The 22,820-nt window shown below is 51.7% G+C and overlaps 5 protein-coding genes across 7 annotated transcripts in view; 1 reads left to right on the top strand and 4 right to left on the bottom strand.

Moving 5' to 3' along the window:
- Positions 1-530: 530 nt before the first annotated feature.
- Positions 531-2,780, bottom strand: LOC134041968 (acrosin-like). Its single transcript, XM_062489037.1, has 5 exons — positions 2,710-2,780; positions 2,187-2,429; positions 1,609-1,874; positions 1,194-1,339; positions 531-716 (listed from the first exon to the last, which is right to left on the bottom strand). The coding sequence occupies exons 1-5, from the start codon at positions 2,778-2,780 to the stop codon at positions 531-533; spliced, it is 912 nt and encodes a 303-aa protein (XP_062345021.1).
- Positions 2,781-7,342: 4,562 nt separating this feature from the next.
- On the bottom strand, positions 7,343-9,555 carry LOC134041967 (acrosin-like). The gene is made up of 5 exons (XM_062489036.1): positions 9,485-9,555; positions 8,989-9,204; positions 8,404-8,675; positions 7,993-8,138; positions 7,343-7,516 (listed from the first exon to the last, which is right to left on the bottom strand). Exons 1-5 carry the CDS (start codon positions 9,553-9,555, stop codon positions 7,343-7,345), a joined length of 879 nt encoding a protein of 292 aa, XP_062345020.1.
- Positions 9,556-12,463: 2,908 nt separating this feature from the next.
- Positions 12,464-14,696, bottom strand: LOC134041966 (acrosin-like). The gene is made up of 5 exons (XM_062489035.1): positions 14,626-14,696; positions 14,124-14,345; positions 13,545-13,810; positions 13,126-13,271; positions 12,464-12,649 (listed from the first exon to the last, which is right to left on the bottom strand). The coding sequence occupies exons 1-5, from the start codon at positions 14,694-14,696 to the stop codon at positions 12,464-12,466; spliced, it is 891 nt and encodes a 296-aa protein (XP_062345019.1).
- A 1,713-nt stretch (positions 14,697-16,409) lies between these two features.
- LOC134041965 (acrosin-like) lies at positions 16,410-18,636 on the bottom strand. The gene is made up of 5 exons (XM_062489034.1): positions 18,566-18,636; positions 18,071-18,286; positions 17,492-17,757; positions 17,072-17,217; positions 16,410-16,595 (listed from the first exon to the last, which is right to left on the bottom strand). The coding sequence occupies exons 1-5, from the start codon at positions 18,634-18,636 to the stop codon at positions 16,410-16,412; spliced, it is 885 nt and encodes a 294-aa protein (XP_062345018.1).
- Positions 18,637-19,886: 1,250 nt separating this feature from the next.
- The window catches only part of RAB3GAP2 (RAB3 GTPase activating non-catalytic protein subunit 2), a 44,844-nt gene continuing 41,910 nt past the window's right edge, over positions 19,887-22,820 (top strand). For 2 of the 3 annotated variants that reach the window (XR_009933087.1, XM_062490441.1), the window contains exon 1: positions 19,899-20,009. Coding sequence is in view for 2 of the 3 variants with exons in the window: in XM_062490441.1 (XP_062346425.1) it covers positions 19,901-20,009 (109 nt within the window). In the remaining variant the exon portion in view is untranslated. Of the gene's footprint in view, positions 20,010-22,820 lie in introns of all 3 variants that reach the window. The other variant, XM_062490442.1, reaches the window with a different exon arrangement.

The following is a 22,820-nucleotide window of genomic DNA, read 5'->3' as shown; positions in this document are numbered from 1 at the left end:
GGCACTCCAGTCAGGAGCCAGGAGTTTCCCTTGTCCTGCTTGGGAGTTTCCCAGGCCTGTTCCCTTTAGCCCAGGCTCACACCAGGGCTCTATTCAGCAGCCCATGTGCCTTTGAGCCCCACCCCCAAGGTGTCTGCATTTATCCTATCCCCTTCCTAGCCTTGATGTAGCACATTCCTCCAGCCCATGGTGTCTGTGAGCACTCTCCTCTCTGACCAGGCACTTTGGAGATCTTTGGAGCCACTCTGTCCCTTTGTGCCCTCAGGCTCATTCCACAAGTGCTGAATATGGCAGACTTTGTCTTGTCCAGGAATTGGAAGTGCACAGAAAAGATGGTTTTCTGTGACCAACAGTAACTTTATTTCGACAACTAAATCAACTCCAGTGTCTGCATGCACACAGGAGAGGAGTGTGGTCCGGACAGATCAGGCTTTTGATACTGAGGCTGCTTTTGCATCAGCAGGCATTAACCCAGGAGGATAAGGTTGTGGTGCACTGCAGCCTGCCCTGGATCCTGCCTGTCCTGCTGCTCAAGAAACACTTTCAACTGTCTGTGGACGCATATTGTACTCGATCCAGTCATAGAAGTACTGAGTGGAGGTGTACACTCCGGGCCGCTTTGCCCTGGCGCAGCCTTTTCCAAAGCTGGTTATTCCAACAACCCACCAGTAGTCAGCATTCTTGTCCTGGCACATGAGAGGACCACCGCTGTCACCCTGCAGCAGAGCAGAGGAGGATTAAGGACGTATTGGGTGGTCCCTGTCTGCACTGGGGCTGTCTCCTTCTCTCCCACAGCCCCTGCCAGAGCTGGATTCCAGGCAGAGGAAGATCCTGCTCAGGGGCTGGAGCCTCCAGAATCTTGGCTGTGAATGGCTTGGGGTCCTGTAGTGTAGGGCTGTCTCTGTGCTCTCTGCACAGGGCTCCTGGATGTGCAGAGGATGGACGTTTGGCACCTGGACCTCTGGGTTGCCAAGAGTACGAGCTGGGCTTTCTGGGCTTTCTGGCACAAAGGAGGCACTGGGCAGGCAGGTGTGGATGGGGAGTGTGTGAGAAGCCCCCAGAGCACTTGGGGGGAGCTGGGGCTGGGAGGGTGAGAGAGTGGCTGTGCAAAGCAGGCCCTGGGCTGTGTTGGGGCAGTGCTGCCCAGGCTGCTGGTGCTGCTGGGGGCTGAGTGGCTCATGGCATGCTATTACCTTGCAGGAGTCGATGTTGCCCTCTGGGTAACCAGCACACAAGTTGTAGGGGTGGATTTCCCCTGCGTACCACTCACTGCTGTTGCAGAGCTGGACATCGATGAGCTGGACCTTGGCCTCCTGGAGGCGATCACTTTTAACTGGAGCTATGAGCATAGAAATGAATAAGCCCCCTGTAGCACCTTGCCAGTTCTCCTCATATCTCTGGGGAAGGGATTCTTTTCCCTAGAGTTTGTCTTTTCCTCTGCAGAGGCACTGGAGTACTTTGTCCCTGCTGCCTGTCTCTGGGGAGCAGGCCGGGTCATTCTCTACAGAGGTGTACATGCTGCAGCCTGGCTTTGGCCTGTGCTGCTAAGAAGCCCAGACCCTCTCTCCAGTGTGCTGTGCTAGCCCAGGAGTCTCTCTTGGAACTCACATCTTGCAGTCGTGGCACCCCATCCAGCAATCCAGCAGTTTTTGAGCTCTGACACTTTCAGGGTGGGGTGAGCCACACAGGCCAGCTGGATGTAGGGGCTGCACTGGACAGGTTGGTCCAATTCCATCAGGGCAACATCATATCTATAGTCAATACGCTTGTAGGAGCGGTGTATCACCACCTTCTTGATACTGCGAGCTACAGCCCCAGGACCTGGCTGACTCAACTGGGTGGCTCCAATCACCACATACACCATGCTGATGTTCCTGGAAAGGAGATGGAGAGAGGGCTGAGAACAAGCAGAGCCATGTGCCACAGCAGCTGGCAGTTGCCAGAACTCTGCTTGGCATGGCAGAGAGGGAGCCATGCTCTGGCAAGTGTGAATGCCCCTGAATGCCTTAGGCTGGGGGAATGCCAAGCTGGAAGCTGCTAGGAGGCCTTGGCACAACCCAGGCTTCTCCTGAGCCATGTGGCAGCTGGGCTGCCTGAGAGGGAAGGGGATAGGAATAGCAGGTGGAGCTGCTGACAGAGCACCTGCTGGTGTTGTGGGGATGTCCCCATTCCCTGCTCTTCCTTACTCAATCTTGTCGAAGCAGTGAGCTGCTGTGAGGACCCAGTCTGCAGTGATAAGAGACCCTCCACACCAATGCTTATTGCCTGGTGCCCAGGGATGCTGGATGCTGACCATCCAGGGCCAGGATGCTTCCATGGCACCTGTGCCTCCCACGATGCGTGTCAAGCCATAGTCATAAGCCACACTGCCGTAGGAATAAGTTATGGGGCTGTAGACAGGTAGTGGAGCCCGGAGCCCGCAGGTCCCTCTGCAAGAAAAAAGAGATTTCCTTGTTACTTCATGGCCTGCAGTAGCTCAGGCTGAAGCTCAGCCCTCTGCCCTCCCCACAAGGGCTTGCACGCACAGCCAGCCAGGGAAGCCCATGGGATGTGAGTCTGTCTGTGCCAGCACCTGGCTGCTGGCAAGGAACTGAGGCTTCCCCATGGTGGGTGGGAAGCTGTGGCCCGGCCATGGGGGACAGGCGGGCGCTCTCCAGGGAAGGCCCCAAGTGTTGCCATGGCTCCCTCCCAGGGCCTGGGGCCACTTACCCACAGGGGTACTGCATGCTGTGGGCCTGGCTAGCCATGGTGAGCAGGACGAGGAGGCCAAGCCAATTCATGGCTGCCAGAGGCACGTGTCAGCTGCAAGCTCTGTTGCTCCGTGCAGCAGCACAGCCACAGCTACAATGCCCGCAGCAGCTGCGCTACCCGTGGTGCCCTCGTCCCCAGAGCTGATGTCACAGAGGGGTGGGTTCCGTGTTCTGGGCTCCATGGGGGTCTGTGACACGGGGGCCCACTGCGGGAGGGGCAACATCAAATCAGTGAGGAATAGAATGGTTTGGGGTAGGACATTGGAGATCATCTAGCTCTGACCCCATAGCCTTGGGAATGGAAGGAGAGCTTGCACTGGAGAAGGATGCTGAGAGCCTGGCTCAGAAGCTGTCATTGAACACTTTGAGGGATGGGGCATTGAAGTACTGAGTCCTTATCAACAGGCCCTGACCAAGGAAATAACAACAGCTCTTGACCAAATTTGGTCTCTAGATTGTCCTTCTAACCAACGTTATCTATATCTGCTCACTGTGAAAACATGGATTTACCCTTCCCTATTTAGAAACTGGATGAGGCCACATCTGGCCTTTTTTTAGGGCTTTAGGGTCACAGACAACTCCCTTGATTCCTCCTGGAGCCCTCTAAGGCTTTGGGAACATCCCAATAGGAGACTGAAACCAGATGTTAACTGCACTAGAAGTTTTGTTATCTTGTTTATTCAACAGTATAAAAATTCGGGCCCTCTCACAGTGCAGTCATAAATATTGTTGCTTGTAGAGGAAGGCACCGACAGACTTTTCTTCTTGCCAGGAGTTGTTCCCCAGTATTCTGACAGTGGCTTCTTTCAGCTGATGGGCCAACCTGGATGATAGTATAGTATTAGGGTAATTTGTGATGTATCTTTCTTCATTACTGTAGGCAGTCTTTTATATTAGTGATTAGATGCATTGCTTAGCTTATCCGTTTGCAATACTTTGCAGTTTTCATTTACAGTAAATTACACTTATTTCTGAAGTTGGTGTCTGTGTCTTCTGTGCTGACGCAGACTGTGGGAAAAGCAGAGTTCCACACTGCTCTGGGCAACCTGTGTCTGTGTCTTAGTGCCCTGGAGCAATTTATTATGACAGTGTATTCAGATATCCTCTGCTGTCTTTCCAGAAATTATTTATCTTTAACACCTTGCAACCCCAGGACCCTGTATGTGTGAGGCCAGGGGAAAGCAGTGTGGTTTTTTTGCATGGGAGATTTTTAAAAGCTCCTTGCCCAGGTTTTTCAGGGCTCTGTATGGTGTGATTTTATTGTGGTTGGCTTAGTTTTTGCCTAGGCAAAAGTTTTTTCTTTCCTTGTCTTGGGGAAGCTGCAGTAGTGATTTTTGGGCTGCCTTCAGGCAAATTGAGCAGTAGCTTGTCTGAGACCAGGGATATCACACTGGCAGGAGCAGAGCTTTCCCACTCTGACCCAAACCACTGTGAGCTGCATCAAGCTGTGGAGAGAACACACCAAGTGGCTCCATCCCAGGTATTTCACCTGCCATGGCCGTTCTGCTGTTCTTTGCCATGGGCAGGAGGTTGGTGTCAGATAAGCCACAGGGCCTTCATCTGCTGCTGGGCTTTTATCTGCTCTGTGAGGCTCCTGCCTTCCAAAGGCAGAGAAGTTGATGCCATCTTATATCCTGTACGGGTATTCTCCAGCATTTTGGGTCTCCTGTAGTCCTGGTGGGGTGGTGAGGTCTAACACTTTGATATGTACAAGTTATTTACTTTTTTCCTACCTGTTGACATTTGGTTTGTTAATAAAACATTGGGGTTTTGGTTTTTGTTTTGTTTTGTTTTCACTTTCATTTATTAGTATTCATTCCTTACTGGTGGAAAGGGATTCTTGGAAGTCTAAAGGAGATAACCCAGATGGTTCTCTTTTAAATTGTCTCAAAATGAGACAAAATTTGTTGCCCGACTTAAGGGGACAAGAAAAAGTGAAAAATAAAGAAATAATATTATTTTCTGAAAGACTTTGTATTAGGTACAACAGTTAGTGGTCACCACGGTGCCTGGTTCAATAATGGCTTCCTGGCACCTAGGCATGTTTGCTTATCCATATGTATAGGCAGTCCTGGTCCTGGTATATATCTTCATCACATCAGGGACATGAATCAGAATTGCTGTGTTGATATGCTCTCTGCTAATAATTTGTGGAAATGCAACATCAGTGGCAATGAGAGTTATTTGGGATGTGTATTCTCTCTTGTTTTCCTGTGCTGATCTTGGCAGTCTTTTTTGGGGATTTATTAACAATTACACTCAATCTGTTGGCAGAAAAATAGGGGATTATTTTTCCCAGCATTTTACCTCCTTCCTCTTCAGATCTGGCATGTCAGCATTTGAGAATATTCAGCTCCCTCTGGATGTTAAAGGTACCATCTTTTCTCTTTTTTATTTCTGCTAATTCTCCTCCATAAGACCTACAGCACATTTAGAATCAGGTCTGAGATTTCCAGAGAGGTTATCCAGACATCTGCCCCAGTGTTGGAAAATCCTGAGTGGTATGGGATGTAGGAGAACATAGGCCAAACCATGTGATGCCAGGAAAGGAATTCTCTGTCCCAATAGTTTGGAATTTTGCCCCGAACAAATTCAGAATCCAGCTGAGGTGGGGAAATATCTGAAAGAGAATTGCAATGACAGCTCTAAAGAGAAAAAGCTCATTGCACTGTGCTGGGCCCTGGCTAATGCTTATTGCACACTGCTAGACACTGTAGGGCAGCAAATACAGCCAGAGGGGCAGGAGGATGAATTAACAGACACCCCAGGCACTCTGGCTGCAGCTAACCCAGATGGGGAGCCTAAGCCAACAGCAATTAACCCTGTCCAGAGAAGGAAACACAAAACCAAATCCACTCACCTAGTGGATGACAATGGGGAGTCAGGACCCTCACAGCCAGCAGAGGAATCTGAACCAGAAATCATCACCAAGTCTATGTCTTTAGAAGGCCTTCTCAGTCTGAGAAAAGATCTCAGCCAATGGCCCAATGAGTCTATATTAAGTTGGTTGGTCTGAATCTGGAACACTGCAGTCTATGGTACAATTTTGGATGGTGCTAAAGTGAGGCATTTGAGATCTCTGTCACATGGTGGGGGTATTGACCAGGGGATTGTAAGGACACCCAAACCTCTCAGCCTCTGGACACACCTCTTAACAAGTGTGAAAGAAAAATACCTTTGCCCAGAAGTTCTGCAAATGCAGCAAGACCTCAGGAAGACCATGGAGCAAGGAATCCAACACTTGAGAAAACTAGCTAGAGGTCCATTTCTCAGATGACAACCAAGCCGCTAAGAGTCCAGACATTCTAAAATGTACAGTGATGTGGCTCAAACTTGCACAAATCTGGCCACAAATGTATACTCCTGCAATAGCAACACTGCAGAGGAAGGAGAGGGATGAGACAGTAGCACTGTGACAAAGAGGCTCTAGTACTACAAAGACATTGTCCATGACCCAAAAGAAGCAAAATTCTCAGCTGTGGAAACATACCTGGCGGAGCATATAATGAAAATGGAAGACTGGATTGAAAATACCCATCAGAAACTCGGGAAGGAGATTAAAGAGGACTTTCTCCAAGTCTCATCACTACAGGGCAGATGCCCTATTATCAGAGGAAGATGACGCCAGCTAGGGAGACAGGGTACACCCCATGAGTTTGCCTGTAGTTGTTCCTGTGTGAACATGGGGAAGATACTAGGTGGGATGCAGAAAATAATTTCTGTCCTGGCATCACAGGTGTATAAATTATCTTCTTCAACTCCTCCCTTTCTCTGCCCTTGTCTCCTCCCAAATATGAAGTCAAACCCAGGGATTTTTCCCTAGGCTCACAGGTTGTCCATACCACTGAACAGCCTTGGTGTGGCAGCTGCTGCTGCCCAACTCACCTTAGCCTTCCATGGCATTCCTAGTGTGCTCTCTCCTACTGTTCCTGCCAGGTTCCTCTCCCCAGAATAACACTCTGCTCTCCCTTTGAGTATCGGTGAAGTGTGACCACCTGGCACAGCAACCCCTCTTTACTGCCTGTGAGATGTGGCTCTGCCTTAGGGCACTGGCACTCCAGTCAGGAGCCAGGAGTTTCCCTTGTCCTGCTTGGGAGTTTCCCAGGCCTGTTCCCTTTAGCCCAGGCTCACACCAGGGCTCTATTCAGCAGCCCATGTGCCTTTGAGCCCCACCCCCAAGGTGTCTGCATTTATCCTATCCCCTTCCTAGCCTTGATGTAGCACGTTCCTCCAGCCCATGGTGGCTGTGAGCACTCTCCTCTCTGACCAGGCACTTTGGAGCTCTTTGGAGCCACTCTGTCCCTTCGTGCCCTCAGGCTCATTCCGCAGGTGCTGAGTATGGCAGTCCTTGCTTTGCTCACGAGTCAGAATTCAATCAAAAAGATGGTTTTCTGTGACCAACAGTAACTTTATTTCAACAACTAAATCAACTCCAGTGTCTGCATGCACACAGGAGAGGAGTGTGATCCGGACAGATCAGGCTTTTGACACTGAGGCTGCTTTTGCATCAGCAGGCATTAACCCAGGAGGATAAGGTTGTGGTGCACTGCAGCCTGCCTGGATCCTCTCTGTCCTGTTCCTCAAGAAGCACTTTAAATATTATTTGTGCCCATGTGGTGAAGGATCCAGTCATAGAAGTGTTGAGTGGAGGTGTAAACTCCTGGCCGCCTTGCTCTGCCACAGCTTTTTCCCCAGCTGGTCACTCCAACAACCCACCAGGAGTCAGCGCTGTTGTCCTGGCACATGAGAGGACCACCGCTGTCACCCTGCAGCAGAGCAGAGGAGGATTAAGGTGGCGGTGGTGGTCCCTGTCTGCACTGGGGCTGTCTCCTTCTCTCCTACAGCCCCTGCCAGAGCTGGATTCCAGGCAGAGGAAGACCCTGCTCAGGGGCTGGAGCCTCCAGAATCTTGGCTGTGAATGGCTTGGGGTCCTGTAGTGTAGGGCTGTCTCTGTGCTCTCTGCACAGGGCTCCTGGATGTGCAGAGGATGGACGTTTGGCACCTGGACCTCTGGGCTGCCAAGAGCACGAGCTGGGCTTTCTGGGCTTTCTGGCACAAAGGAGGCACTGGGCAGGCAGGTGTGGATGGGGAGTGTGTGAGAAGCCCCCAGAGCACTTGGGGGGAGCTGGGGCTGGGAGGGTGAGAGAGTGGCTGTGCAAAGCAGGCCCTGGGCTGTGTTGGGGCAGTGCTGCCCAGGCTGCTGGTGCTGCTGGGGGCTGAGTGGCTCATGGCATGCTCCTACCTGGCAGGTGTCGATGTTGCCCTCCAGGTAACCAGCACACAAGTTGTAGGGGTGGATTTTTCCTGAGTACCAGAAGGTGCTGTTGCAGAGCTGGACATCAATGAGCTGAACCCTGGCCTCCTGGAGGTGATCACTTGGGTTTGTATCTGTGACCATAGAAAGAAACAAGCCCCCAGCAGCTCCTTCCAAGTTCTCCTCCATTGTCTGGGGGAAATACTCTTCCCTAGGGGTTTGCCTTGCCTCTGCAGAGGCACTGGGACGCCGGGTCCCTGCTGCCTGTCTCTGGGGAGCAGGCCAGGTCCATCTCTGCAGAGGCATGCATCCTGCAGCCTGGCTTTGGCCTCTGCTGTGGGGAAGCCCAAACCCGCTCTGTGGTGTGAGCTGGCCTAGGAGTCCCCCTTGGGAACTTACCTTTTGCAGTGACAGCACCCCATCCAGCAATCCAGCAGTTACGCTCCTGTGACACTCCAACTCCTAGGATAGGGTCAGCCACACAGGCCAGCTGGATGTAGGGGCTGCACTGGACAGGCTTGGTCAGTTCCAGCAAGGCAATATCATTGCTCATGTCATGTCTCTTATAGTTTTCATGACGTACTAACTTCTTAATTTGGCGCACTTGTGCTCCAGGTCCTGGTTTAGTCAACTGTGTGGCTCCAATCACCACATAAACCATGGTGGTGTTGCTGGAAAGGAGATGGAGACATGGCTCAGAGCAAGCAGAGCCATGTGCCACAACAGCCAGCAGTTGCCAGACCTGTACTTGGCAAGGCTGAGAGGGAGCCGTGCTCTGGCAGGTGTGAATGCCCCTGAATGCCTTAGGCTGGGGGAATGTCCAGCTGGAAGCTGCTAGGAGGCCTTGGCACAAGCCCAGGCTTCTCCTGAGCCATGTGGCAGCTGGGCTGCCTGAGAGGGAAGGGGATGGGAATAGCAGGTGGAGCTGCTGACAGGGCACCTGCTGGTGTTGTGGGGATGTCCCCATTCCCTGCTCCTCCTTACAAAATGAGGTCAAAGCAGTGGGCTGCTGTGAGAACCCAGTCTGCCCTGATGAGAGACCCTCCACAGAAGTGATTTGTGCCTGGTATCCAGGGATGCTGGATGCTGACCATCCAGGGCCAGGCCCCTGACTTGGCATCTGTACCACCCACAATTCGTGTCAGGCCGTAGTCATGAGGTATGGAGTCAGACACCATGGGTCGAAGCCCACAGGTCCATCTGCAAGAAAAAAGAGATTTCCTTATTGCTTCATGGCCTGCAGTGGCTCAGGCTGAAGCTCAGCCCTCTGCCCTCCCCACAAGGGCTTGCACGCACAGTCAGCCAGGGAAGCCCATGGGATGTGAGTCTGTCCGTGCCAGCACCTGGCTGCTGGCAAGGAACTGAGGCTTCCCCATGGTGGGTGGGAAGCTGTGGCCCGGCCATGGGGGACAGGCGGGCGCTCTCCAGGGAAGGCCCCAAGTGTTGCCATGGCTCCCTCCCAGGGTATGGCACCATTTACCTGCAGTTGTCCCATGTCCCCTGCACCAGCCCAGCCACGGTGAGCAGGACAAGGAGGCCGAGCCAATTCATGGCTGCCAGAGGCACGTGTCAGCTGCAAGCTCTGAGGGCTCCGTGCAGCAACACAGTCACAGCTACAATGCCTGCAGCAGCTATGGTGCCCTTGTCCCCAGGGCTGATGTCATGGAGGATGGGGTTCCATGTTCTGGGCTCCATGGGGGTCTGTGGCACGGGGGCCTACTGGTGCAGGGGCACTTCAAGGAGTAATATAATGGTTTGAGTTGGAAGGGAGCTTGGAGTGTTTGCAGCTCTGACCCTCTGCCATGGACAGGGAGGTATAGCACTAGGCTTTCCAAGGATGGATAGGGATGGTCTTGCACTAGACCTAGTTTTTCAGAGTGTCCTGAGCTTGAGAGCCATCCTTGCACAAAGCCATGCCAGTGCCTCACTGCCCTCACATTCAAGAATTCCTTCATATGATCCCACCTAAAACTAGCCTCTGTCACTGTTAAGCCATTGCCCCTTGCAGGACTTGCCTTTGTAGCAAAGGTTTTTATTGCTTTCTTTAGGCCCTTCTTCTTTCAGGATGAGGCTGTGCAGTCCCCAGGGCAGGCAGCTGCTGAGGAATCCATTTGGGGCAGGGAGCTGGGTGTGCAACTGCAGTGCCAGCTGCAGATTGAGCTCTGGCTGGTGAGAGCCTGTGACCAGAGGCTATGAACTGCCCACACTTTGCATGACAGGGGCACAGGGAGCTGTGGCACCAACCAGGGATTTGAATGGACACTGACTGCTGCTGCAGGAGCCAGTGGCTCTTCATGTAATGTGACATCTGCAAGTCTGCTGGGGGAATCCTGTCTGAGGATGGGTATGGATACGCACTCTGACTGGGTGAGAGTGGCATAAGCAGGGAATCAAATGGGGCACCCACTGGCTTGTTGGAGCCACTGTGTCTCCAGAATGGTCACACAGGGTAGTTTCCTCAGTACTTGGGCAGCCCAGATGGGAGTGTAGAGGAGTATCCTTGGAGCCTCCCGCCTCCAAACACACAACTGGTGGCAGCAGGTGAGTTCACCTGGTATCTTTACAGCAGGAAGGAGCCAAAGGGGGAGTGTCACAATTCTGTGCACAGATTCTGTGTAAATTACGAGGGTGGATTTGAGGCTGTCTGTTGGTGTGACTTTTGGTGCAGATTTGGTGAAATCACTGGAAGAGAGGGTGGAGAAGATGTGCGCAGCATGATCAGTACAAGGTGGCCACAGAGGAATTGCAGAGGGCCCCGTAAGGCACAAGGTGGGGGGCCTTGAGTCTCTGCTAGGACTCTCACATCTCTGCTCAAAGGCTTTTGGAAACAGGCACAGGAAGAGCCTTGTGTCCCTTGTGCCACACAACGGGGGCTATGGTCCCTGGGCACACACAGAAGGGGCTTGAAGTCCCTTCTTGGCATGCAAAAATGGGTTTCATGTGCTTCGAGGTGTCTGGTGTGATGGGAAACATCCCTGGTTTAGGTGAAGAGATATCTGTAGCCAAGGTTGTACGGAACTGGGAGAAATTGTTTGGGCAACAGAATTTTGCCAGGACAGCACAATAAGGTTGTTCCAGGATGATTGGGCAGCTCTAAACTGGTCTGCTTGCTGGGCAAGTTAATGGCCATCCCTAGTCCTGAGTGACACTTGCACTGTGTCTTTAGTGAGTAGGCAGTTTGTGACATCAGGAAAAATTTGAAAAAGCTTCTGCCAGGGTGTTAGGGACCAGTTCAGTTTTGGGGTGGTCGTTCTCAGCATAGCCCATCTTGATTAATAAAAAAGGAAGAGTGCCACCCATCAGGAGACAGGTCTCCATTGGCCTGGAATCCAAGAGAATGTACTTGGTACATGTCTTCCCCAAGGCAATCCAAGATCCACTACCATTTCCCCCTCAGCCCCAGGTATCAAAGTTTGATTGAAAAGGGCAAAAAATTAGGGGGAGAATTTGTATAGCATGTATGTGATTTCTTAATTAGTTAATTGAGAAAATTTCGTTTCTCAATTTAGACCATCCTGTAGTGATTATGTGCAGCACTCAGGCAAAGCAGCATATCAAGCTGCAGTTTGTTTCTGTGCAGCTAGCTCTTCAATTGCCCCTTCTCTCCATTTGCCAGGCTTATACAGCCCTCTCATCTTGCTCAACTCCTCCCTTTCTCTGCCCTTGTCTCCTCCCAGATATGGAGCCAAGCACAGGGATCTTTTCCACAGGTTGGCCCCCCCACTGAACAGCCTTGGTGTGGCAGCTGCTGCTGCCCAACTCACCTTAGCCTTCCATGGCATTCCTAGTGTGCTCTCTCCTACTGTTCCTACCAGGTACCTCTCCCCAGAATAACACTCTGCTCTCCCTTTGAGTATCTGTGAAGTGTGACCACCTGGCACAGCAACCCCTCTTTACTGCCTGTGAGATGTGGCTCTGCCTTAGGGCACTGGCACTCCAGTCAGGAGCCAGGAGTTTCCCTTGTCCTGCTTGGGAGTTTCCCAGGTCTGTTCCCTTTAGCCCAGGCTCACACCAGGGCTCTATTCAGCAGCCCATGTGCCTTTGAGCCCCACCCCCAAGGTGTCTGCATTTATCCTATCCCCTTCCTAGCCTTGATGTAGCACGTTCCTCCAGCCCATGGTGGCTGTGAGCACTCTCCTCTCTGACCAGGCACTTTGGAGATCTTTGGAGCCACTCTGTCCCTTTGTGACCCGAGGCTCATTCTGCAGGTGCTGATCCTAGCACTTCTTGCCTTGATCAGGAGTCAGAATTGCATTGAAATTATGGTTCCCTGTAACCAAAGGTAGCTTTATTTCCAGCATTAAGTTAACTCCAGGTTCTGTGTGCACAGAGAAGACAAGTGCGGTCAGGACAGATCAGGCTTTTGACACTGAGCCTGCTTTTGCATCAGCAGGCATTAACCCAGCAGGAAACAAGTGTAGTGCACTGCAGCAAACTCTTGATTCTCCTACTCTGTTGATCAAAAAGCATTTTTAATTGTCTCCATGCCGATGTGAAGCAGCATCCAGTCATAGAAGTACTGAGTGGAGGTGTAGACTCCAGGCCGCTTTGCTCTGGCACAGCCTCTTCCCCAGCTGGTCACTCCAACAATCCAGAAGTAGTCACTGTTTTTCTCTTGGCACATGAGAGGACCACCGCTGTCACCCTGCAGCAGAGCAGAGGAGGATTAATGTGGTGGTGGTGGTCCCTGTCTGCACTGGGGCTGTCTCCTTCTCTCCCACAGCCCCTGCCAGAGCTGGATTCCAGGCAGAGGAAGGCTCTGCTCAGGGGCTGGAGCCTCCAGAATCTTGGCTGTGAATGGCTTGGGGTCCTGTAGTGTAGGGCTGTCTCTGTGCTCTCTGCACAGGGCTCCTGGATGTGCAGAGGATGGACGTTTGGCACCTGGACCTCTGGGCTGCCAAGAGCACGAGCTGGGCTTTCTGGGCTTTCTGGCACAAAGGAGGCACTGGGCAGGCAGGTGTGGATGGGGAGTGTGTGGGAAGCCCCCAGAGCACTTGGGGGGAGCTGGGGCTGGGAGGGTGAGAGAGTGGCTGTGCAAAGCAGGCCCTGGGCTGTGTTGGGGTAGTGCTGCCCAGGCTGCTGGTGCTGCTGGGGGCTGAGTGGCTCATGGCATGCTCCTACCTGGCAGGTGTCGATGTTGCCCTCCGGGTAACCAGCACACAAGTTGTGGGTGTGGATTTTCCCTGCATACCAGTCACTGCTGTTGCAGAGCTGGACATCAATGAGCTGTACTTCGGCCTCCTGCAGGACATCACTTGACTTTTGAGCTTTGAGCAGAGAAAGGAAGAAGCTCACCGTAGCACCTTGCCAATTCTGCTCCACTGCTTCAGAGGCTAACCACTTCCCTAGGGTTTGGCTTTGCCTTTGCCTCTTCAGAGGCACTGGGGTGCTGTCTTCCTGCTGCCTGCCTCTGGGGAGCAGGCTAGGTCCATCTCTGCAGAGGCATACATCCTGCAACCTGGCTTTGGCCTCTGCTGTTAAGAAGCCCAAACACTCCCTGGTGTGCTGAGCTGGCTCTGGAATCTCTCTTGGGAACTCACCTCTTACAGCAGTAGCGCCCCAGCCGGCCACCCAGCAGTTCTGCAGGTCTGACAGTCTTATGGTGGGGTCAGCTACGCAGGCCAGCTGAGTGTAGGGGTTGCACTCAACCGGCTTGCTCAGTTGCAGCAAGGCAATGTCGTTACTTTTGTCATTTTTATTATAGTATTCATGACGCACTAACTTCTTAATTCGGCGCAGTTGTGCTCCAGGTCCTGGTTTAGTCAACTGTGTTGCTCCAATCACCACATAAACCACATCAAATTTCCTGGAAAGCAGATGGAGAGAGGGCTCAGAGCAAGCAGAGCCATGTGCCACAACAGCCAGCAGTTGCCAGACCTGTACTTGGCACGGCAGAGAGGGAGCCGTGCTCTGGCAGGTTTGAGAGCCCTTGCACACCTTAAGCTGGGGGAATGTCCAGCTGGAAGCTGCTAGGAGGCCTTGGTACAAGCCCAGACTTCTCCTGAGCCATGTGGCAGCTGAGCTGCCTCAGAGGGAAGAGTACTGGACTAGCAGGTGGAGCTGCTGATAGAGCACCTGCTGGTGTTGTGGGGATGTTTCCATTTCCAGGATCTCTTTACCTGATGGGGTCAAAGCAGTGGGCTGCTGTGAGGACCCAGTCTGCAGTGATGAGAGACCCTCCACAGAGATGTCTTGTGCCTGGTATTGCGGGATGCTTAAGGCTGACAATCCAGGGCCAGGCCCCTGACTTGGCATCTGTGCCACCCACGATGCGAATCGAGTTGTTGACATGATCCATGTACTCATACTCATACACCATGGGTCGGAGCCCACAGAGACCTCTGCAGGCAGAAAGAGATTTCCTTGTTGCTTCATGGCCTGCAGTGGCTCAAGCTGAAGCTCAGCCCTCTGCACTCCCCACAAGGGCTTGCACGCACAGCCAGCCAGGGAAGCCCATGGGATGTGAGTCTGTCCGTGCCAGCACCTGGCTGCTGGCAAGGAACTGAGGCTTCCCCATGGTGGGTGGGAAGCTGTGGCCCGGCCATGGGGGACAGGCGGGCGCTCTTCAGGGAAGGCCCCAAGTGTTGCCGTTCCTCCCTCCCAGGGCCTGGGGCCACTTACCCACAGTTGTCCCCTGTCCCCTGCGCCAGCCCGGCCACGGTGAGCAGGACGAGGAAGCTGAGCCAATTCATGGCTGCCAGAGGCACGTGTCAGCTGCAAGCTCAGTTGCTCCGTGCACAGCACAGTCACAGCTACAATGCCCGCAGCAGCTGCGCTACCCGTGGTGCCCTCGTCCCCAGAGCTGATGTCACAGAGGGGTGGGTTCCGTGTTCTGGGCTCCATGGGGGTCTGTGGCACAGGGGCCCACTGCGGGAGGGGCAACATCAAATCAGTGAGGAATAGAATGGTTTGGGGTAGGACATTGGAGATCATCTAGCTCTGACCCCATAGCCTTGGGCACAGAGGGAGAGCTTGCACTGGAGAAGGCTGTTCAGAGCCTGGCTCAGAAACTTGTTCTCAAGCACTTTGAGGGATGGGGCAACCACAGCTGTTCTGAGCAATCTATGCTTTTTACTCAGTATTCTCACAATCAAGAATTCTTTAACATGATCTCATAAAAAGCTTCTGTTACTGTAATGCCATTGCCCCATTTCCCTTTAGGACCCGCCCTTGTAAGAAGGCTCTCTGCTGCTTTCTTTAGGCCGCTCTTCTTGCAGGATGAGGCCGTGCAGTCCCCGGGGCATGCAGCTGCTGAGGAGTCCATTTGGGGTAGGGAGCTGGGTGTGCAGCTGAAGTGCCAGCTGCAGATTGAGCTCTGGCTGGTGAGAGCCTGCGACCAGAGACTGCACACCCTTTGTATGACAGGGGGCACAGGGAGCTGAGGCACAGGCCAGGGTTTTGAATGGACCCTGACTGCTGCTGCAGAAGCCAGTGGCTCTTCATGTAATGTGACATCTGCAAGTCTGCTGCGGGAATCCTGTCTGAGGTTGAATGGGTACGGATACGCACTCTGACTGGGTGAAAGTGGCATAGGCAGGGAATCAAATGGGGCACCCTTTGGCTTGTTGGAGCCATCTGTGCCTCCAGAATTGTCACACAGGGTAGTTTCCTCAGTACTTGGGCAGCCCAGATGGGACGTTACTGCACCGCTCCTGGAGCATTTGTCAACAGCCTTGGTTTTGCAGCTGCTGTTGGCCCACTCACCTCCGCCTTCCATGGCATTCCTAGTGTGCTCTCCCATGGTTCCTCCCAGGTCCCTCCTCCCAGAATGAGGCTAGCTCTCCCTTTGAGTATCTGTGAAGTGTGACCACCTGGCACAGCAATCCCTCTTTACTGCCCGTGAGATGTGGCTCTGCCTTAGGGCACTGGCACTCCAGTCAGGAGCCAGGAGTTTCCCTTGTCCTGCTTGGGAGTTTCCCAGGTCTGTTCCCTTTAGCCCAGGCTCACACCAGGGCTCTATTCAGCAGCCCATGTGCCTTTGAGCCCCACCCCCAAGGTGTCTGCATTTATCCTATCCCCTTCCTAGCCTTGATGTAGCACGTTCCTCCAGCCCATGGTGGCTGTGAGCACTCTCCTCTCTGACCAGGCACTTTGGAGATCTTTGGAGCCACTCTGTCCCGTTGTGCCTGCCGGTGGGTCTGCCGTCAGGCTCATTCTGCAGGTGCCAATTGCGTCAGTCCTTGCTTTGTCCAGGAGTTGGAATTGCATTGAAATGTTTCTGTGTGAACATAGGCAACTTTACTTCAACACCGAAGTCATATCCAGTGTCTGCCTGCACAGAGGAGTGTGGTCAGGACAGACCAGGCTTTTGATTCTGAGGCTGCTTTTGCATCAGCAGGCATTAACCCATCAGGAAACAGCTGCTGTACACTGTAAGATGCCTTGGATTCTGCCCACCCTACTGTTCAGGAAGCAGTTCTAAATGGATTCAGTCCCATCTGAGCCAGAATCCAGTCGTAGAAGTGCTGAGTGGAGGTGTAGACTCCAGGCTGCTTTGCTCTGGCACAGCCTCTTCCCCAGCTGGTCACTCCAACAACCCACCAGGAGTCAGCATTCTTGTCCTGGCACATGAGAGGACCACCACTGTCACCCTGCAGCAGAACAGAGAGGATTAAGGTGGTATTGGGTGGCCCCCATCTGCACTGGGGCTGTCTCCTTCTCTCCCACAGCCCCTGCCAGAGCTGGATTCCAGGCAGAGGAAGGCTCTGCTCAGGGGCTGGAGCCTCCAGAATCTTGGCTGTGAATGGCTTGGGGTCCTGTAGTGTAGGGCTGTCTCTGTGCTCTCTGCACAGGGCTCCTGGATGTGCAGAGGATGGACGTTTGGCACCTGGACCTCTGGGCTGCCAAGAGTACGAGCTGGGCTTTCTGGGCTTTCTGGCACAAAGGAGGCACTGGGCAGGCAGGTGTGGATGGGGAGTGTGTGGGAAGCCCCCAGAGCACTTGGGGGGAGCTGGGGCTGGGAGGGTGAGAGAGTGGCTGTGCAAAGCAGGCCCTGGGCTGTGTTGGGGCAGTGCTGCCCAGGCTGCTGGTGCTGCTGGGGGCTGAGTGGCTCATGGCATGCTCCTACCTGGCAGGTGTCGATGTTGCCCTCCAGGTAACCAGCACACAAGTTGTAGGGGTGGATTTTCCCTGCATACCAGTCACTGCTGTTGCAGAGCTGGACATCAATGAGCTGGACCTTGGCTTCCTGGAGGTGGTCACTTACATCTTCATCTGTGAGCATAGAAAGGAAGAAGCCCTCGGCAGCTCCTTTCCAGATCTCCTCCCCTGTCTGATAAGCATCCCTTCCCTAGGGCTTGTCTTTCCCTCTGCAGAGGCACTGGTGTGCTGTGTCCCTGCTCCCTGTCTCTGGGGAGCAGGCCAGGTCCATCTCTACAGAGGCGTACATGCTGCAGCCTGGCTTTGGCCTCTGCTGTGGGGAAGCCCAAACCCTCTCCCCAGTGTGCTGAGCTGGCTCTGCAGGCATGAGTCCCTCTTAGGAACTCACCTCCTTCTGTGGTTGTACCCCATCCAGCAATCCAGCAGTTTTGCAGCTCTGAGACTCTTACAGTGGGGTCAGCTACACAGGCTAGCTGGATGTAGGGACTGCACTCGACAGGGTCATTCAGTTCCAGCAAAGCTATGTCATTAGTTATATCACTTCTCTTATAGTTTTTGTGTCGAAGTAGCTTCTTAATTTGGCGCACTTGTGCACCAGGTCCAGGCTGACTCAACTGGGTGGCTCCAATCACCACATTCAGGATGCTGATTTTCCTGGAAAGGAGATGTAGAGAGGGCTGAGAGTGAGCAGAACGATGTGCCTCAGGAGCCAGCAGTTGCCAGAGCTCTGCTTGGCAGAGCAGAGAGGGAGCCGTGCTCTTGCAGGTGTGATTGCCCTTGAATGCCTTAGGTTGGAGGAGTGCCCAGCTGGGAGATGATACGAAGCCTTGGCACAAGCCCAGACTTCTCCTGAGCAGAGCAGCAGCTGAGCTGTCTGAGAAGGAAGGGGATGGGAATAGCAAGTGGAGCTGCTGACAGAGCACCTGCTGGTGTTGTGGGGACATCCCCATTCCCTGCTCCTCCTTACTCAATCTTGTCGAAGCAGTGGGCTGCTGTGAGAACCCAGTCTGCAGCGATGAGAGACCCTCCACACCAATGCTCCAGGCCTGGTATCCAGGGATGCTGGATGCTGACCATCCAGGGCCAGGCCCCTGACTTGGCATCTGTACCACCCACAATTCGTGTCAGGCCGTAGTCATGAGGTATGGAGTCAGACACCATGGGTCGAAGCCCACAGGTCCATCTGCAAGAAAAAGAGATTTCCTTATTGCTTCATGGCCTGCAGTGGCTCAGGCTGAAGCTCAGCCCTCTTCCTTCCCCACAAGGGCTTGCATGGACAGCCAGCCAGGGAAGTCCATGGGATGTGAGTCTGTCTGTGCCAGCACCTGGCTGCTGGCAAGGAACTGAGGCTTCCCCATGGTGGGTGGGAAGCTGTGGCCCGGCCATGCGGGACAGGGGGGTGCTCTCCAGGGAAGGCCCCAAGTGTTGCCATGGCTCCCTCCCAGGGCCTGGGGCCACTTACCCACAGTTGTCCCATGTCCCCTGCACCAGCCCGGCCACGGTGAGCAGGACAAGGAGGCCGAGCCAATTCATGGCTGCCAGAGGCACGTGTCAGCTGCAAGCTCTGAGGGCTCTGTGATGTCACAGAGGGGTGGGTTCCGTGTTCTGGGCTCCATGGGGGTCTGTGGCACTGGGGCCCATTGTGGGAGGGGCAACATCAAATCAGTGAGGAATAGAATGGTTTGGGGTAGGACATTGGAGATCATCTAGCTCTGACCCCCTTGCCACTGGGAGAGAGGGAGAGCTTTCCGTTGACCCCATTGTGCAGAGCTTGGCTCAGAAACTTGTTCTCAAGCACTTTGAGGGATGGGGCAACCACAACTGCTCTGGGCAAGCTATGTTGGTGCTTCAGCAACCTCAGAGTCAAGAATTTCTTCCTAATATCTAATCTGAAACCACTCTCTCTAATTTTGATACCTTTCCCTCTTGTTATTTCTTGTGTTGACTCAAACAAATATATGCGAGTGTGGACTTATAAAGGCTAGTGAAGTAAGATCCATTAAAAAATTTTTCAAGTCTTATGCACAGTGGAATTTGTGTTTCCTCAGAGCCCACAAAACATCCCTTGGCATTCTTCCCACACATTCTTTTTTTTCTCCTTACACAAAGAGAAGGTTTTGGAGACTCCAGGTCAGCTGTCAGCAGTGTACCAATGTCACTCCACAGCAAATCTCTCTCATGATCACTGCTGCTGTCACTCAGATGCTGTAGTGTCCAGAGAAGGAATAGAAATGGGTTGACATTAAATCCAAATAAAAGCTTTGTATTTGCAAGAGCAACCAAGAGTGAAAGAAATCCTGTCCTTATCATAAAAAGTGCTTTCTATTCATCAAAGTAACATGGGGGTTTGGAGCCGTGCTGGTTCATCATTAGGCCTGGATGGTGAAATCCAGCTGAGGGAGTTGGGGTTGTTGAGCCTGGAAAAAAAGGAGTTTCAGGGGTGACCTCATACCTCTCTACACTGCGTGAGAGGATCCTGTGGGAAGGTGGGCGACGGCTTCTTTCCCCATGCAGCTAGCGACAAGACAAGAGTGAAGGGCCTCAAGCTGCACCAGGGAAGGTATAAGCCGGCCACGGGGAGGAATTTCCCTACGGAAAGCGCGATTAAACACGGGAAGGGGCTGCCCAGGAGGGAGGTGCATTCAGCGCTCCCGCCCTCAGCACCTCCCCCTCGGGCCGCGCCCCGCCCCCCTCCGCGGCGCGGGAGCAGCGCATGCGCCGTGCGGGGCCGCGCCGGGCCTGAGGGAAGTGTCCGAGCGCTTCCGGGTTGGGTGGCGGCGCCACCGTCACCGGGAGCATGTCCTGCGCCCTCGTCCCCTTCGCCCACTTCCAGGACCTGGAGTTGGCCCGCGACTTCCTGAGCCCGCACCGCCGTCAGGGCAGCGTCGCGGCCGGCAAGGAGAGCGGTGAGTCCGGTCCCGGGGCGAGGGGTGTCCCTGCGGGCCCTGCGCTAACAAACCTTTACCCCCGTGCCCTGGGCATCCCTCGAGCTAGCCGAGCGCTCGGGGTCGCTCCTGTGGTGCGGGGTGGGTGTCACATGTGGCTGCCACATCCTCACCTGCGAGGTCGGGCTTTCCTGGCTCCCAGAAGTTTCAGGTGCACAGCTGTTCGCAGGTGTCGCTCCTTATCCACTAGTGTGGAGGCGAAGCTCTTTGGCCGCTGACTCTGCGTGCCCCAAGCTTTAAAAGTTTGTAGGTTTCTTGCTGGGAGTGCAGTTGTATGAAGAGGCTCTCATAAAGACAACGCATGTTGTGCACGCAAGGTTATTTAGGAGTGCAGAACGTGCTGAAAGTGTACTAAGGGTTGAGCTTGGCAGCTTAAATTAAAAGACAGCAAATCTTAAAGCAATTACAGCCTGAAGTTGTGGAGCAGGTTTCTGCTGTGTGAGGCGGTGCGCAGTGCAGGCTGAGCTGCTTGACACAGAAGCTGCGTTCTCAACAGATCCATGTCCAGGATAGAAACCGCAGGGAATTGAAACACTTTTTCGTGCATTTGTTACTGCGTACTGTGTTAGCTGTGCACTGTGTGTGTGTAGATATAAGCCCCCCCCCCCCCCCCCCCCATATATACAAACTATAGCCTGGGTGATGTTTTTTGGTTTCTGGCAACAGTAGGGAAGGAAAGCGTTTGAAGAGGTTAATGAGGATGCTTGTAAAAATCCTCACAGCTGTGGACAGAGCTTTAAGAGAAAACATCGAGGTGCTTATTTTAACAGGTTAAAATGCCTGTGGGGGAATTAGAAGAGGGAAGATGTGTGTTTAAAGTGACCTTTAATCTAGTCCAACACCCTGCCATAAGCAGGGATGCTTTTCCAGACCAGGCTGCTCAAAGCCCCATTCAGCCTGTCTTTGAACACTTCCAGAGTTGGGGAATGCACAGCTTCTCTGAACAACCTGCTCTATTGCCTCATCTTCTTTGTTATTTAAAAAAAAAAAAAATCTTCCCAATATACAACCTAAACCCATTCCCCCATTTAAAATCATTGGCCCATGTCCTATAACTACAAGTCCTTTAAAAAAGATGGCACAACAATTGTTAAAAACTTTAAAAAGTACATTATATGTTCAGCTAGTTAATTTTGCCACTAAAACTTCTCTGTGCAAAACTTTTGGTAGAAAACAGTTTTCTGCTGCTGCTTGTTCTGTGACTCTAATAGTTTTTGAAAAATGCATAACAAGTTCCACGTGGCTTTTCTTTGGTATCACCTGTATCTAAAGGAGGGATTCTGGAAGCAGAAGGCTTCCATTAGTATCTCTTGAATTCTGAAGATAGAAGCAAAGGATTGGAATGTCTCTGTGTTTCTAAAAGTGGTTGTTGAAAGAAATTAAAATATTTTTCTCTTGAAGGTACGTGAGAGGCGTTTGTGTAAAATATCTGAGTTATTTTATTGGAGTGGGTTTATCAAATGGCAGCCATAAAAAGAAAACATTTAGTATGTTGTAAAACTACAAAAATAAAAGAAGCAAAGAAGATGCATGTTCCAAAATGTGCTGCTGTTCCATTTTAATGAGTGGGCTGTGTTCTGGACTATTCTTATATTTGCTTATTCAGTCATTGAGGGAGAAGCAAGTGTTTTTGAAAATAATGCTCATTTTGATTCATTGAAATATTTTGGATTTGTGCCTGTAACTTTTTGCTACCACAGCTGTCCTCATGGTTCAGGATACATAAGTGTAAATGTCAGCAAGTGAGAGTTTCCAGAGTGGTTTAGACATGAGATTGTAACTTAGTACTTTTCAAGCAGAAATTCTTGGTGTATTTGTGTTTGACAAGGGAGAAATGCTGCTGTGACTTGGTGGAGGTGTTTTAAACTAGAAGTGAGTAAATTGTGCTTTTTATCAGGGAATGCTTTGCTAGAAACTCTTCTGACAGAGTGTACTGTTTTAAAACAGTAGTTTAATAAGGTTGCATATTTAAAAACTTGGATTTTAATCTCTTTATATTTTTACTCTGTTGGGAAAAAATAAAATCTAGGGGTTTTTTGCTAATATATTCAAAAGAGAAGATGTTAATTTGCTTTCAAATCAAACATTAGTTCTAAACTTAAACTGTGTTCATTTTAATGCGAACAGTTTTTCAAATAGCAGCAAACACATGTCAAAACTCTTAAGTATTTTTTTATTTTTACCTGGGATAAGAACCTTTCACTTACTTTATTTTTTTTAAAGCTATGCTTCATGTGTGAGAAGACTTGCTAGTATTTAAAGGTTGCAGCTAAAATTGATGGCTACCTTAGGGAAATAAATATATGTTAAGTATTTTCAATTAACTAAGCACATTAGAATTAACAAATTATTTTAGTAATAATTTAATATTTCAAGCGTTTAATAGAATTTTCAAGAATTCTGGTTGGGTTTTGGATACAAATGTTCTTGAAAAGGTGCTTCTGGCATCTTCAATGTGTTGAGTTTAGGGTTTTTAGTGGCAGCTGTAGGCCTTGTCTTTTTTGTTTCTTAGTTTTAGAGAAAATAAGTTTTTAATGCTGTTTTAACTTCGGCCAAGTTTTACTTAGCACTAACCAAAATATTTTCTGTGAGTGTATTTGCTGTAATAAAATTTAAGGTCATTGTAAAATTTTAAATGAAGATAATTTGCTTGCTTGAGAAAATACAAGCAGTATATGTTTCTAAATTGGATGTGATACTGTGACTTCAATCCAGTTTTAAAGTTAGATGTCTTTAATTTGAGTAAAAACCCTGTAACTTGTCACCTCGTAT

This window comes from Cinclus cinclus, chromosome 3 (assembly GCF_963662255.1).
Source record: "Cinclus cinclus chromosome 3, bCinCin1.1, whole genome shotgun sequence".
NCBI classification, from domain to species: Eukaryota; Metazoa; Chordata; class Aves; order Passeriformes; family Cinclidae; genus Cinclus; species Cinclus cinclus.
The sequence above is the reverse complement of the archived record's forward strand: the minus strand, read 5'-3'. Positions and strand labels throughout refer to the sequence as shown.

What these genes read in the sequence shown, in the direction of transcription:
- LOC134041968 (XM_062489037.1), bottom strand. Translation starts at nt 2,780, where the DNA reads ATGAATTGGCTTGGCCTCCTCGTCCTGCTCACCATGGCTAGCCAGGCC. An exon ending in AGCATGCAGTACCCCTGTGG is followed by an intron (nt 2,430 to 2,709) that starts GTAAGTGGCCCC and finishes TTTTTCTTGCAG; the next exon opens with AGGGACCTGCGGGCTCCGGG. An exon ending in CACTGCTTCGACAAGATTGA is followed by an intron (nt 1,875 to 2,186) that starts GTAAGGAAGAGC and finishes TCTCCTTTCCAG; the next exon opens with GAACATCAGCATGGTGTATG.
- LOC134041966 (XM_062489035.1), bottom strand. Translation starts at nt 14,696, where the DNA reads ATGAATTGGCTCAGCTTCCTCGTCCTGCTCACCGTGGCCGGGCTGGCG. An exon ending in GGGACAGGGGACAACTGTGG is followed by an intron (nt 14,346 to 14,625) that starts GTAAGTGGCCCC and finishes TTCTGCCTGCAG; the next exon opens with AGGTCTCTGTGGGCTCCGAC. An exon ending in CACTGCTTTGACCCCATCAG is followed by an intron (nt 13,811 to 14,123) that starts GTAAAGAGATCC and finishes TCTGCTTTCCAG; the next exon opens with GAAATTTGATGTGGTTTATG.
- LOC134041967 (XM_062489036.1), bottom strand. Translation starts at nt 9,555, where the DNA reads ATGAATTGGCTCGGCCTCCTTGTCCTGCTCACCGTGGCTGGGCTGGTG. An exon ending in GGGTGCTGTCACTGCAAAAG is followed by an intron (nt 8,139 to 8,403) that starts GTAAGTTCCCAA and finishes CTATGGTCACAG; the next exon opens with ATACAAACCCAAGTGATCAC. An exon ending in GCAACATCGACACCTGCCAG is followed by an intron (nt 7,517 to 7,992) that starts GTAGGAGCATGC and finishes GCTCTGCTGCAG; the next exon opens with GGTGACAGCGGTGGTCCTCT.
- LOC134041965 (XM_062489034.1), bottom strand. Translation starts at nt 18,636, where the DNA reads ATGAATTGGCTCGGCCTCCTTGTCCTGCTCACCGTGGCCGGGCTGGTG. An exon ending in GGGTACAACCACAGAAGGAG is followed by an intron (nt 17,218 to 17,491) that starts GTGAGTTCCTAA and finishes CTATGCTCACAG; the next exon opens with ATGAAGATGTAAGTGACCAC. An exon ending in GCAACATCGACACCTGCCAG is followed by an intron (nt 16,596 to 17,071) that starts GTAGGAGCATGC and finishes GTTCTGCTGCAG; the next exon opens with GGTGACAGTGGTGGTCCTCT.